Source organism: Nomascus leucogenys, chromosome 23 (genome assembly GCF_006542625.1).
Source record: "Nomascus leucogenys isolate Asia chromosome 23, Asia_NLE_v1, whole genome shotgun sequence".
Taxonomy (NCBI): domain Eukaryota; kingdom Metazoa; phylum Chordata; class Mammalia; order Primates; family Hylobatidae; genus Nomascus; species Nomascus leucogenys.
This window is the reverse complement of record NC_044403.1, coordinates 23,418,214-23,432,803: the sequence shown is the minus strand read 5'-3', so window position 1 is coordinate 23,432,803 and position 14,590 is coordinate 23,418,214. Positions and strand designations below refer to the sequence as shown.

General features: G+C 39.9%; 1 protein-coding gene across 1 annotated transcript in view; it reads right to left on the bottom strand.

Moving 5' to 3' along the window:
- Positions 1–1,205: 1,205 nt before the first annotated feature.
- Positions 1,206–14,590, bottom strand: part of CLEC2A (C-type lectin domain family 2 member A) — a 29,641-nt gene continuing 16,256 nt past the window's right edge. The window contains exon 5 of the mRNA XM_003265664.4: positions 1,206–1,503. Coding sequence (XP_003265712.2) covers positions 1,431–1,503 — 73 coding nt within the window. The 3' untranslated portion in view covers positions 1,206–1,430. The remainder of the gene's footprint in view (positions 1,504–14,590) is intronic.

Genomic DNA, 14,590 nt, shown 5'->3' with positions numbered 1-14,590 from the left:
GTTCCCTCACCTACACAAAAGCGTCTGATGTAAACACTTTCGGGGTGGGTCAGAGATTCTCTGGGGATCCGCCCTTATCTGCCTACTGCATCTATCATATGTGTTTTCTATTCCTTGGATTTTAACTCCTTCTAAACATTTGGTGGAAAATAGACCAGGCACATGGCTATAGTTATGCCATTTCTTTCACTGTCATTTCCTCCAAGTTAAGTGTTCTCAATTTTCATTAAAAAGAAATCAAACTTATAGCTGGCAATAAAGTACTAAAATGCAGTAAGCATAAAATGACTATTTGAAGGAATTTGCCATGTGGCTTGTTTTTAATGTGATGCCACAGTTCATTCCCCTTTTATCAAACTTATATTTAATCCAACTACTTTATTTTTCTAAATGAAATTCTATATAAAGTTTACTTTTCCTCTCATTTTGAAACCAGCCCAATTTCCTCATAGAACTGATATTTATGACTTTTTTGAATAAACATAGAAATTGACCCTCCTGGTCCTCAAAAGTGAAACTCACGTTTGTCTTATCTGAGATCCTTCCTCGGGAAACTGACCCTCAAGTGAGGAACAGAAACTCATCAGATCACCACATCCAATCATACGCCAGACCCCTCATCCGTTGCTTTCTTACTTCTTCCTAGTATTTTTTTCCTGCCTTCCCTGGTATGTAAACCCCAATTTTAGTTTGTCAAGGAGACAGGTTTGAAACTTTACCTCCCACTCTCCTTGACTACAGCACCCAATTGCCTTTTTTTTTTTTTTTTGAGACGGAGTCTCGCTCTGTCACCCACTGGAGTGCAGTAGCGCGATCTCGGCTCACTGCAAGCTCCGCCTCCCGGGTTGACGCCATTCTCCTGCGTCAGCCTCTCCGAGTAGCTGGGACTACAGGCGCCTGCCACCGCGCCCAGCTAATTTTTTGTATTTTTAGTAGAGACAGGGTTTCACTGTGGTCTCGATCTCCTGACCTCGTGATCCACCCACCTTGGCCTCCCAAAGTGCTGGGATTACAGGCGTGAGCCACCGTGCCCGGCCTCCAATTGCCTTCTTTCCTGGCAAAACTCATCTTAGTGATTGGCATTCTGTGTGGTGAGCAGCAGGACCTAGACCAAACCCCTGGCATATTGGTAAGAACTTATTTAAAACATTTCATAATAAATGCAACGGCTATGTCCACTATGTAAATGAGGCAATTAACTCCTTCAAGAAGTTTTCTGTAGTTTATTCTACATTATCAAAATTTGTAGCCTATTAACTGTGAATCAAAGATGGAAAGAGGAGGATGAATTGCTCTAAATTGATAAATTTACCCCCTCTAAAGAAGTACATCTAACTGCCGTTATATTAAGGGTAAGGATGAAGACTGATTTAACTGCTTCCTGCCGACAGGGGGCACTGTTTTGGGGCAGTCAGAGCTCCCTCAGAGGCCTATCTAAGGGGTCCCAGCAGAAGAAGCCATTGTCGGAGGCTCCGGTTGCATGACCATTTGGAATTTGATGGCCTGAAGGCAAGAACAGACAAACCAGATTATTAGAAAACATATATCAAAACAAAACAAAACAAGAGGAGGAGTAAGAATGGTTCGAAAATTCCGAGGCCTTTTATCAGTTTGCACAGGGAGAGGGAGGTGAAAAGCCCTACTGGTTAAAAAAAGAAAAAAATACCCTTTTGCAGGCATGTTGGGCTCCTGGGTTCCCTTCCCCTGAGCCCAATCCTAAGCCTACTAGTTTAAGGTTTGGGAAATTAACCTTTTCCACTTTGGAGGATGTATCTGAGGGGAGTGTCCCATAGTACAGAGACACAATTACCTAACTGAGAGGAGTATCTCATAGTAAGGAGACACAAGTACCTAACTGTGAAGAGAGAACAGAGGAGAAGAAAGGAAAAATAAGGCATTTTTTAAAGGAGTCCCAGGGGTCCAGGATGCATTTGAAAGGGGCACAGACTGAAGTTAAATGGCTTGCCATCCAGAAAGAGGGGAGCAGGTGTCCCTGACTCCCTTCTCTTCCTAGCAGATACCCAGGATATGTGAGGGAGAGAAGGAAGAGCAACCTTTTTCCCTTCTCCATCTTTGCATCCCTGAGTCCTGGTGACATTGGCAGGTCCTGCCAAGAGTGCCAAAGCGGCTTTCACCACTGAAGCAGCAGAGGCTAAAGAATAGGAAATGTCCACTCAACCTACGTCTCTTTCCTACCTACTGTCAGTAGCCTTGGAGTTCCCTAAACCTCATTTAGGCCATGGATATCAATGTGGTCTTTATCCATGAAACAGGAAGCTTGGGGTTGCCTTAATCAGCAGACACCAGCCACACTCACCTGCACTGTGCCTTTTAACTTCCATTATCATCTGCCTCTGGATCCCTCAGATCCAGTTTTCTTTCCTAGGGCTTTGACCTGAAGCTTAGAATTGAGTCTGGGACAAAGACATGTCTCAGAGGAGTTGCATGGACTCCTTATCAGAAGTTAAATGCTAAGGTGAAAGTGTGGAACTGAGTCCTCCTCCAACAAGGGAGAGGAAAGAATGTCTTGTGACATACCCGGCTAACTGGTGGCTATAGTTATGTTGCTAGGATTTGGGTGCATGCTGCTTGGCTTTGGTTAGCTCCCTTTGTCTTACTTTCCCACAAAGGAAACCTTCGGGTGATGGGCACCCTATTTATTCCCATCACCTGGCAGGATTTGCAGGATAATTGCTCAGAACTAGAATATTGATCCAGATTTTTACATTACCCATCCCTCTTGTTCTTTCTGACCTGCAGCCAGAGATTGCTGGTTGCTTCACAGGGACATGCAGGATTAGTCTACAATATAAGCAAAAACTTTGAAACAACTAGTGATTTTAGAATTTAATAACAAATGTATAAGCTTTGAAATATAGTTCTCTCTCTGCAGTCCTCATTTTTGTTAAAAAAAAAAAAACACAAATCATCCTAGGACTGAGTTTTTTCCAAAATAGACTTTAGTTTTATGCTCGGCCTGATTATTTGCATAAAGTGCAGAAAGAATTACTATTTCTACATAGGCCTTTTGGATTGGCTTTGATGGAAATTTGTTCCACGAGGAATCTCAGATAAGACCTTTTAAAGCCCAGCCCAGTCGTGGGTTTGCATCCTCAAAAACCTATGAGTTGGGTGATCCTCCCTTCTTAAAGTCCCAGGATAAACTTGGAGCTTCTAGATCTGTTAGAAAGTGACATTCTTTACTGACCACAGGTCAGGAACCCTGTACAGGGACTGAGTAGGCAAGGGTATGAGGCCAGTTTCCTCACTGGGCTTTTATTGGCTCTGCAACTCGAGATTGACTCCTTAAAGGGAAGTTTAGCCTTCCAGTCAAAGTGTTGGTAAAATAAACACTTTCTCCAATTGTGTCCTGTTGCAAAAGAAAAATGGATTCTTATTGCACTGATGCAAACAACCATATTGCTATAAGTTAAGAACACTCACAGATAGTTTCCAAATTCTAGAGGAACCAGGCAGAGAGAAAAAAACATGCTCCAGGTCTTGATTACAGGAGTGTACACCTTATTTAATTATTAAAGGCCATAAATACTTCAAAATAATGTTGACTCTGCAAAACAAAACAAGGATCAGCAATATTCCAAGCAAAGGTTAAAAAGGTTGCTTCAGCTTTCTGAGTACAGTTTATTTAGTTAACTCTTGTTTTGCTTGACATTCATGAACATTTCAGCTCTTCGTGGGCTCTATACAGTTTTCTTTATTCCAATGTCATAATTTCTAAAGTTATCAGAGATCTGTATTTAAGAGCACCTGTCAAAGTTCTATAGCTTATTATAAACCGTCTTTGAAAAGGATTAAAACAAGACAATAATTGTCTGTGAATAGCAAAATGTCCAGGGTAGTTACACTTAGAAACACAATTGACAAAGAAGTTTGGTTATTTCCGTGGTTTACAATAACCTAACATAACAACCTTAATTATGATTGATAGCATACACCCAGACATTAGAATTATAGAAATCCCATACAATTTTGGAGCATACATTAGCTTTATTCACCAAGATATAACCTAAAAAAGACTGAACAACATTTTGGCAATCCCATGTACCTACATGTCAAATAATCCTGTTTACTTCACTTTTCTGGACACTGTGGGGGCCCTCTGAAGTATTTGAAAAGCCAGGTGCCAGGGAAGCCAACTTTGAAACTGAAGTTTGATTTTGGGAAGGCTGTCAAATATGTTCAAGGTTTAAAATACTGATAATATGAAATGGAATTCCAAATTACCATAAATTATTTATTTTGCCAAAATGATGACTCAGAAATTTTAAAGAAGCAAAAACCTTTTATAACACTTTACAAATTTTGCCAAAGAGCAGATTAGCACCATAGGAAAACCTTGTTATGATTTTATTTCAATGCTCAATTTACAGAAAAATCATATAATATCCTTTTTAAATGTAGCCAATATGTTCACAAAGAGAACCTCTTTTGCAAAATTAATTTTCACAATTCTTCCACCACTTCTTTGAACCTTCAGCTTTTTCCTATTTTATCTCAAAACAATCCTTTATCCCTAGGCCAAAGTTTACGTTTCCATGCCTTCTTATAACCTTTTTCAAACAAAAACACGTTTTACTGTTCTTACCTTGCTTGTAAATTTTCAGTAGTTTCCCCTAATGCCTAGCAATTTTTAACTTTAAGGTAAAACCTGGTAAGTTACTTTGAGTGCTAAGTGTAGCCAAGGTTTGCCCTTTTTTTTTGAGATTTAGTCTTACTCTGTTGCCCAGGCTGGAGTGTAGTCACATGATCTCGGCTGACTGCAACCTCTGCCTTTTGGGTTCAAGGGATTCTCCTGCCTCAGCCCCCCAGGTAGCTGGAATTACAGGTGTGCACCACTGCGCCTGGTTAATTTTTGAATTTTTAGTAGAAATGAGGTTTCATCATGTTGGCCAGGCTGGTCTTGAACTCCTAACCTCAAGTGATCCACCCACCTTGACCTCCCAAAGTGCTGGGATTACAGATGTGAGCCACTGTGCCCAGCTGGTTTGCCTTCTTAATGTTAGAAACAAGTGCTCAGGGCCACAAAGAAGATCCAGCATTGAGACAAAGGATTTCTCAGCAAGGCAATTTACTTCTGCAGAAGGGTATTGCCTGCATCAGCCACTATCGCAAGAGCACACCGAACAAAGGAGAATAAGGGTTTCTATTCCTAATGCAGTCCCTGCTTCTGTATCGTTCCCCATTGGCTGGAGTTAGACCACACAACCTAAACTAGTCCCAATTGGCTAAACACTTAAACCTTCTGTATAAGGTAGGCACATGATGAGGGAGAAGGAGGGAAGGGAAGAGGTCTGCCTGCGGAGCACAAGAAGGCTAAACTTTTTCCAAATAAGGAAGGGAATGTAGAGTGAGGCTGAGACATGTCTGGGTGTGTCAGGGCACAGCAAGAACAGGAGGGCTGTTTGCAGGCTAGAAACAAGAGAGTACAAGGAGGTTGGGCCTCTGAACAAAGAACAAGGACATTACACAATTAAGCCCTTTGAAGAGGAATTTATCATCTCTGGCAATCTCCCTCTTTGTTTTTTTGATCATTCTTCCTCTTCAAATTTTTCTAACATAATTTGGCTTTGCTGTTCTTGATCACCTAGGAATAAGATCCTATTTGAATATGGAGAAGGAGAGGTAGGGGAGGTTTTTATGAGAGCTGTTTCTATAAGCCTTTGTGCTAGGCCTCGGGCACAGAATATGATACAATATCCTACAAGAATAAGCACACCTATTATAATAGCAAAAGAAGTAAGGATTGAGGACATTAGTCCTTTCCATCTGCTGAACAATTTTTCCATTAAATTAGTGAAGGGATCATTTATTCCTGAATTCTTAGCTAGTTCATTGGATAAAACAGTAAGACATTGTAATGCTTTTGTTATGGTTCCATCGGAAGCAGTATTATTAGGTATAAAAGTAGAATATTGAGTTCCAATCATGACACAGACCTCACCCTTCTCTGCTAGTATCATGTCTAATGTTATTCTATTTTCCCAAGCCATTTGGCTGGTGGGTCCTAACTGTTTAGCTATTCCTTTAATAGCGTCTTTAGTATAGTTAACAAATCATTGCTGGTTGTAATAGGTGTAATTTATCCAATTTGCATTTTTATTTATAGTTAACCACCAGAATAGTAGGGACTCAAACCCTGCAATTATTTGATTTTGGGCCTTAAATTCATCTGGGACTTCTCTCGGGACTCCAATGGCATCTATATAAACATGAGGGTCAAAGGACCCATGAAGGACATCTCTTGTTTTATGATGCTTTGTTTTTATCCTTCTTGGTTGACGAAATGTCAGGGTGAAAGGGATGGCCAATTGGATCAGAGCGCAAGTGCTGCTCCAGCTACTTGGCAAAGTGTTCAGCAATGGTCCGCCACAATACTACCATACATCCACTCGGTGATGGATCAGGGCAGACTGATTGGTTAGCTCTTGGAATGACTTAAGCTCACGGCATCCCTTTAGGTCTCCAAGAAATGCTAAGTTTTCCCTCTGTCATGAGAGACACAAGGTAAAATTGGCATAAGGAGATGGAAGCTGGATGGACCTCGGGGGCTGACTCACAGGGGCCTGGACTTTGAGGAATAGCAGAGAGAGAGCTCGGCATGATTCATGACCCCAGGCTGTGGGGTGTTGGGAGAGAGCTACCTTACAATTTTACCTTACAATACCTCCAGCCTGGTCAGCTGGAGGACAATACGAGTGGAAAGGGGATGTTTAGGCCTCTGGCCTGCAGTGCGCACAAGCGTAACAATCGTTTTTGTTTAGAGTGCGGATGGAATATTTAATCCTTTCCAGCCAGGCATTTGCATCTTTGTACCCCATCTCTAGAGCTATGGTCTGCCTTAAATCTTTTACCCCTACAACCATTACCTTAGTTGGGTGGTTCTAGAGATGGGAGAAGAGTGCTGAGCCTGAAATGTTTGGGGAGAGTGTTGGGTCCCATATTGGATTTCTTTATTATTCTTAGCCAATGCTCTAGCTAACCTCAGAGAGAAGATTCCTATGGGGTCCCGTTCTGTAACATTTGCTCCTAACCAATACCATTCAAATATGGAGGGTTCTTGGGCCATTGTTTGGAGATTATCTATAATTAGCAATAAAGGTTTACACTGAAATGACTTACAATTTGGTGGGGTGGGACCATGAATAAGTTGGAGTTTCTGTGTTAGTCCTCACAACTTCTTTGAGAAAGGGGGCCTGGCTGTCCACCGTCCATACTGGGTGGTCTGCCAAACATCGTCCAGTCACCACAGGGACTTTTTAAGGCTCCATACCTATACTTGGTTGACTCAATGTAGTATGGACATAAATACTTATCTACATTTTATAGCTGCCTTTGAGCTTTTTCATCTCCACATGAGATAACTGAACAAGCATCAAACTCGAGGGTTAAGGGATGATTAGTTTGAGTCGCATTGATGACGCGGTGACTTTCTGTTGGAAAGAAAAGGGAAAATAAACAAGTGATTATCAAGCCCTTTTTAGAGTTAGTTTGGTGGGGGTGGGCCTTAGGGTGATGGCCCATTTTTCTCTGACTGTGGAAGTCACTCCTTTCACTCACATGTGGTGTGTCCATCCCCTTTCAGCTGTGCTGTGGTTTCTATAGTCTAGAACACTAGATAGGGTCCTTCCTAAGCTGGTTCAAGTTTTCCTTTCCAGCTTTTGATGAGAACGTGATCCCTAGGCTGGTGCTGATGTGCAGGGAACACCAAGGATGGCATCTGTGCAAATAGGCCTTTAGTTCAGAGACAAGAGAAAGTGGAAGACAGTCCAAGTACATAGCTTTTGAGGAATTGATCTTTAGTTTCAAATGTAGGAATATCAGCAGTGGAGTGTAAATAAGGCAACCCATATAGCATTTCATAAGGATATAAGCCAATATATTTTTGATGGGCAGTTCAGTTTCATAACAAGGCAATGGGGAGGCATTTAGCCCATGGGAACCAAGTCTCTAGGACTAATTTGGTTAGGTGGTTCTTCGGAGTCTGGTTCATTCTTTCTACTCTTCCTGATAAAGATGGGTGTCAGGGGGTATGGTATTCCCATTTTATTTCTAATACTTGGGTTAACTTTTTAAAAACACGTGCAGTGAAATGAGTCCCATTATCTGACTCAACATTTTCTATTAATCCAAGCTTAGGTATAATATTTCCAATTAATGCCTTAACTACATTATTAGCAGTCACATTTGAAAACGTAATAGCTTCTACCCAGTAAATGAGATGATCCACTATTACTAATAGATATTTCAGGCAACCAATTGGAGGCATTTCTGTGTGATCAACTTGAACACTTTGAAATGGTGTTAGTCCTGGATTTCTTCCCCCAAGTGGTGATTTTCTTGGAGCTCACTTATTAGTTTTTGTTTGTTTGTTTTTTGTTTTTTTTGTTTGTTTGTTTTTACATATTAGACAGCTATCTGTAACTTGTTTGGCTAGGGTATAAATTCCTATACACCCATAAACTCTGCTGTGTCACACATAATTTGGGGTCCCCAGTGGGCCCCTTGATGCAGCTGAGACAAGACTTCCCTCATGAGGGGTTTCAATAACATTTCCCTTTGATCTGGTAATATCCATTTTCCTTCTTGGTTTTCTGTAGCTCATATTTTGATTAATTTTTCCTTTTCATTGGGAGATATAATGGGGACTGCAGTAGGGGGAGGAAAACAAGGGGTTAAGTGAAAAACAAGCACTTCAGAGGAAATAGCAGTCTGTTTGGCTACCTGATCTGCAAGGTTATTTTTCTGACTTTCAAAGGAAAAGCCTTTTTGGTGTCCTGGAACATGGACAATAGCTATCTCTTTGGGTAACTGGAGAGTATTTAATACTTGGGTGATTAACTCTTTGTGGATGAGATCTTGGCCTTTGCTGTTAATAAGAACTTGTTCAGTCCAAATCTTCCCGAAGGTATGAGCTACCTCAAAGGAGTATTTAGAATCAGTATAAATGGTCCCTTCCTGGTTTTGCAAGCATTTTAAAGCCTGGCTTAATGCAAGCACTTCGCAAGTTCGGGCAGACCAATTATTAGCCAATCTTCCTGACTCTATTTCTACTAAATCTTCTCCATCTATTATTGAATACCCATTATGTCTTTTTCCCTCAATTACCTGGGAGGTGCCATCTATAAATAAATGCCACCCAGTTTTGAAAGGAGTGTCTTCTAAATCTGGTCTGACTTTTGTGTGGTAGTTAATTAAATCTAAATATATGTGTTCTCTTTTTAGGTTTGGATACCCTATTAAGAAACCTGCTGGGTTGAGTGAGTTATCAGTGGTTAGTGTTAAATCATTTCTTTCTATTAGAATAGCTTTGTATTTTAAGATGCTTGAGTCAGTGAGTCACTTCCTGCCTTTTGGTTTAAGATAGTTCTAACTTGATGGGGTATGCTTACCACTAATTTTCCCCCAAAGGTTAACTTCCTGCTTTCTTCCGTCAATAATGTGGTTGCTGCGATAGATTGAATGCATTCGGGCCACCCACATGTACTAGGTTTAAAACCTTTGACAGGAAGGCTACAGGCTGCCTGTGGCTTCCATGTTGCTGGGTAAATACCCCTAAAGCCACCCCATTATTCATGTTAACAAAAAGGTGGAATGGTTTTTCTAGGGAGGGTAAGGCTAGAACAGTGGCAGTTATAAGCATATGTTTTAATTCTTCAATTTGATGAATTTATTCAGAAGTCCACAGAAGATGGTCAGGTTTCCATTGAGTAAATTTTTGGTATAAAAGTTTAGTTTTTAGAGCATATGAGTGAATCTATAAGCAGCAATATCCAACTAATCCTAAAAATTTTCGGAGCTTCTGCTTAGTTTGAGGCAAAGGTAAGGACCTGATTCCTTCTACTTGTTCGGGTCCCATCCTTCATTTGCCTTTACTTGTTGAGAGCCCTAAATATGTAACTTCAGGTTCTACAAACTTGAGTTTTCCTTTTGAAACTCATAATCCTTCCCCTTGTAAATGGTTAAGAAGGTGTGTAGAGAAGGCAGCTACTTTCTCTGCATTTTCACCAGATATGAGAAGATCATCCACATATTGGAGCAGACATATATGTTTTGGGGTATGAATTTATTCTGAAACCTGTTCTAAAATTTGGTCAAAAAGGTTAGGGGAATCTGTGAACCCTTGGGGCAAAACTGTCCATCAATACTGTTGTTTCTGTCCAGAATAAGGATCTTCCCATTCGAAAGCAAATATGTCCCGACTGTCTTCAGCCAATGGACAGGCCCAAAAGATATCTTTTAAGTCTATTACTGTAAACCATTGATGGTCATATGGGATTTTGCTGAGGATGGTGTAAGGGTTAGGGACAACAGGATAAGTCATCTGGACTAATTGGTTGATAGCTCTGAGGTCTTGTGCTAGTCGGTATGACCTGTCTGATTTCTTTACAGGCAGTATTGGGTTGTTAAAAGGGGATATGCAGGGTTCAAGAAGCCCGTCTTGAATGACACTTTAAATTATGGGCTTCAAGCCTATTCTGCCTTCTAGGAGAATGGGATATTGTTTTCTTCTTACTACTTCCCCAGCAGTTTTTAGCTTTATGTGTTTCGGAAGGACTTGAGGTCTTCCTGATTTTCTTCTCTTGACCAGACATCAGGATGGATTTATCTTTCATCCACACTGGTAAGTAGGTTTAGTGAGGTGAGGAATCCCTCTGGGCCAACATGTAAGCTGATGCCTAGTTCTAGCATTGAGTCCCTTCCTAATAGGTTAATTTCTGCTTCCAGGATTAATAGAAGGTTTATATGAGTTGATTGGTTTTTATACTGACTTCTGTTTCTTCTAAGATTTTTGCATTAACTCTTTCTCCCTTTACCCTTGAGACAGAAAGTTCTGAGGAGCAGGTGATATCAGATGGAGGGAAACAAACAGAGGAGCAGGCTGCTTCTGAATCTACTAAAAAGGTTATGAGTTCATATTTGGGTCCCACCTCTAAGTTTATCAAGGGCTCTTGGTGGGACTTGAGATAAAAGAGACAGAGCCCCTGGCCCCCCCTAGTCTTCCTCAAAAGTCATGAGTGGAAGGACTTCTTTTTATTTTTCCCATTCAGGACATTCCCTCTTAAACTGACCTGTTCTTCCACATTTAAAACATCTATTCTGTATTTTCTCTGTTTTGGGTTTCTTTGGCTTGCACCCCCCCCCCATGTTCTTTATAGGGTCTGGCAAATGAGGGCCTGGATCCTTTAATAGGGGGCTTGGAGGATGAAAATACTTAGGAGCAACAGTGAGAGGTTTCAAGTCCCCATTTCATTCACCTCTTCTCGATCCCCCATGTTGTGTGCCAAAATTGTTGCAGACTTTTCCTTAGTTCAGCTAAAGATGGTGTTCTTTTCCTGCCCATGTCCACAAAAATTTAGGCTCACAGATGGTTTAGAGGATGAGTAAATCTGGGTTTTATTGGGTGAAAAGCAAAAAAAAAAAGGAAAACAGGATCCTCTGCTAGAGCACTTCCTGCTGACCATTCGAATCTCAGGTTCCACACAGGAAGAGGAGGGACCATGCTCGCTCTTCTTTGCTGCAAAAGTTGTGAACTTCCCAAGGCTCCACCTCAGTGGGCAGACTGGTGGGAGTTTCTTCAGGGGACTACTTCCCACCTGCCTGTCTCATTTTCACACTGTAATCAAGATACTTTTTTTTTCTCTAGCTTTTCTTACTGTCTATCCATCTATACTCACATTCCTACTTGTTCTGAAAGATCACAGTTACCCAGGCAGTTAATTAAATCTGCACTAATGTAACAAGGCATCTTTGATACCACCTTTTGAATGCCCTATAGAATTTAAATTTTATGAAGCATCCAAAGATGTGCCCCAAATTAATTTTCTTTCCTTTTTCATACTTGGGAGATTGCATTTTTTTTCACTAACCTACTATTTGGTCACTTTGATATTTATTACTCTAGTCTATATAGTATGTTATAATTTTTATGTATAACTCATAATTTATCAATGTTTATTATTTGTAGATGCTATGTTCTGAGTACTTGGGTCCTCCCAAAACTCATAAGTTGAAAGCTAATCACCAGTGTGATGGTATTAGGGGATGGAGCCATCCATCAGAAGGTGATTAGTTCATGAGGATGGAGCCATATTGAATGGGATTGTGCCCTTATAAAAGGCTCCAGAGAACTGCCTTGTCTCTTTAACCATGGGAGGGCACAGCAAGAAGCTTCCATCTATAAACTAGAAAATGGGCCCTCACCAGACACGAAATCCACTGATGCCTGGACTTCCAGCCTCCAGAATTGTTGAAACTAGCTCAATTGCCCCATGTAAGATGTTTTTGATAAATATAGAAATTGACCCTCCCAGTCTTAAAGGTTGAAACTTATATTTATCTTATCTGAGTTCCTTCCTCAGAAAATTGACCCTCAGGCTTACCATATAGTATCAAGGAGTTGAAACTTCTCTTCCTTACCTCTTCTTAATTCCTGTTTTCCTAATCAACCTCTTACTTCCTGTGGCCAATTCCTCTTCTTTATTCCTCCCTAATACCTGTTTTCCTGCATGTAGTTACATTATGCCCCAGTATATAAACCCCTAATTTTAGTCATCTGGGAAGCTGGATTTGAGACTGATCTGTTCTCCTCAGCTGGAGGACCCTAATTAAGCTTTCTTCCCTGCCAATACTTGTCTCACAGAAGCCAAAGTGATTGGCTTTCTGTGTAGCAAGCTATGGGACATAGACCAAACCTCTGTCAGTTTGGTAACACTGTAAGAAATAAATTTCTCTTGTTTATAAGTCACCCAGTCTAAGGTATTTTGTTATAGCAGGCTAAATGATATAGGACAATAAAGTCAGTGTTCTTTTTGAGGGGTATTTCCTTGTCTTAAAGATATTGTTGAAGTAAATGTTCAGTTGTATGTGATTATCTTGCAACATTTCTTTAAGCCAAAGTCACTGTAGTTAGTATTTTTAAATATTTACATGTATAGAACACCTACTTTTTTTTAACTTCTAAGCTGTAATTCTTGGCTAGCCTATCAATATAAATCCCTTTAAATTGACTTATTACAACCATCATTGTAGCCGCAGGTCACCTGTTTATTGTTACTTTCTTTGCTCTGAATTCTTAGTAGAATCAGGATTTTTCTGATTTTTGCACATACTGGAGCAGATATGTATCTTGAATTTATAAAGTTCTGTCTATAATCCTTCATGTATTCAGCAACATTAGGTTCTTTTGTTTCTTACTCACAAGGTTCTATATTGTATAACAGAATAAGTGAGAAAACCACTTTTGCATAATTAGTTCTTTTAATCTTTCAGTGTGGTAGTCAAGTTTTTTCCGCTGTATAAAAAATATTTAGGTTTGCTGCAAATCCACTTGATATCAATAAATCCTCTGGAACTATAGACTCCATCAGCACTCAAGAAAGCAAAGGATCCATTCCCTATAATTTCAAACCTGAAAAAGAATACTATAAGTCAGTCTGGGAACCACTTACAGCTGTAATCAAAAAGACAATTAAGAATAGAGTGATTTTACATATGTTATACCAAACACTGAGCTCCCAGAAAATATACCCACCCATCACCATATGCTGCATTAAAATATCTGGCATATTAAGGGAAAAATAAGACTGAACATAAGTGTTGGAGTTAAAATCTGTAACCCTATTTAGAACAACTTGTAGATAGGCAGATAGACACATATAGATATACAAAGATAGAGGTAAGACCCTTCTTTCCTTCCATTCTTCCTTCCTTCCTTGCCTCCTTCCTTCCTTCCTTTCTTCTTTCTTTCCTTTCTATCTATATGCAAAGAGAGAGTGTTTGCCAAATTCAAAGATTCCTGAAATTAAAAAAATTCAGTTTTCTGGCGTAATTTTAGGCAATGCACTTTTCAAAAAGTAAAAATAAAATTTATATTTACTTGGTACTTTTGAAACATACTGCAATAGAAACCTAAGAGACTGCTTACAGTATTGTTTTTTACATTTCATTCTCATGGATAGGAAGAATCAATATTGTGAAAATGGCCATACTGCCCAAAGTAATTTATGGATCCAATGCAATACCCATCAAACCACGTTTGACATTCTCCACAGAATTAGAAAAAAACTACTTTAAATTTCATATGAAACCAAAAAAGAGCCCATATAGCTGAGACAATCCTAAACAAAAAGAACAAAGCTGGAGGCATCATGCTACCTGATTTCAAACCATGCTACGAGGCTACAGTAACCAAAACAGCATGGTACTGGTACCGAAACAGACATATAGACCAATGGAACAAAATAGAGACCTGAGAAATAATGCCACACGTCTACAACCATCTGAACTTTGACAAACCTGACAAAAAGAAGCAATGTGGAAAGGATTCCATATTCAATAAATGGCTCTGGGAAAACTGGCTATCCATACACAGAAAACTAAAACTGGATCCCTTCCTTACACCTTATACAAAAATTAACTCAAGATAGATTAAAGACTTAAATGTAAAACCCAAAACCATAAAACCCCTAGAAAAAAACCTAGGCAATATCATTCAGGACATAGGCATGGGCAAAGATTTCATGATGAAAGCGTCAAGAGCAACAAAAGCCAAAATTGACAAATGGGATCT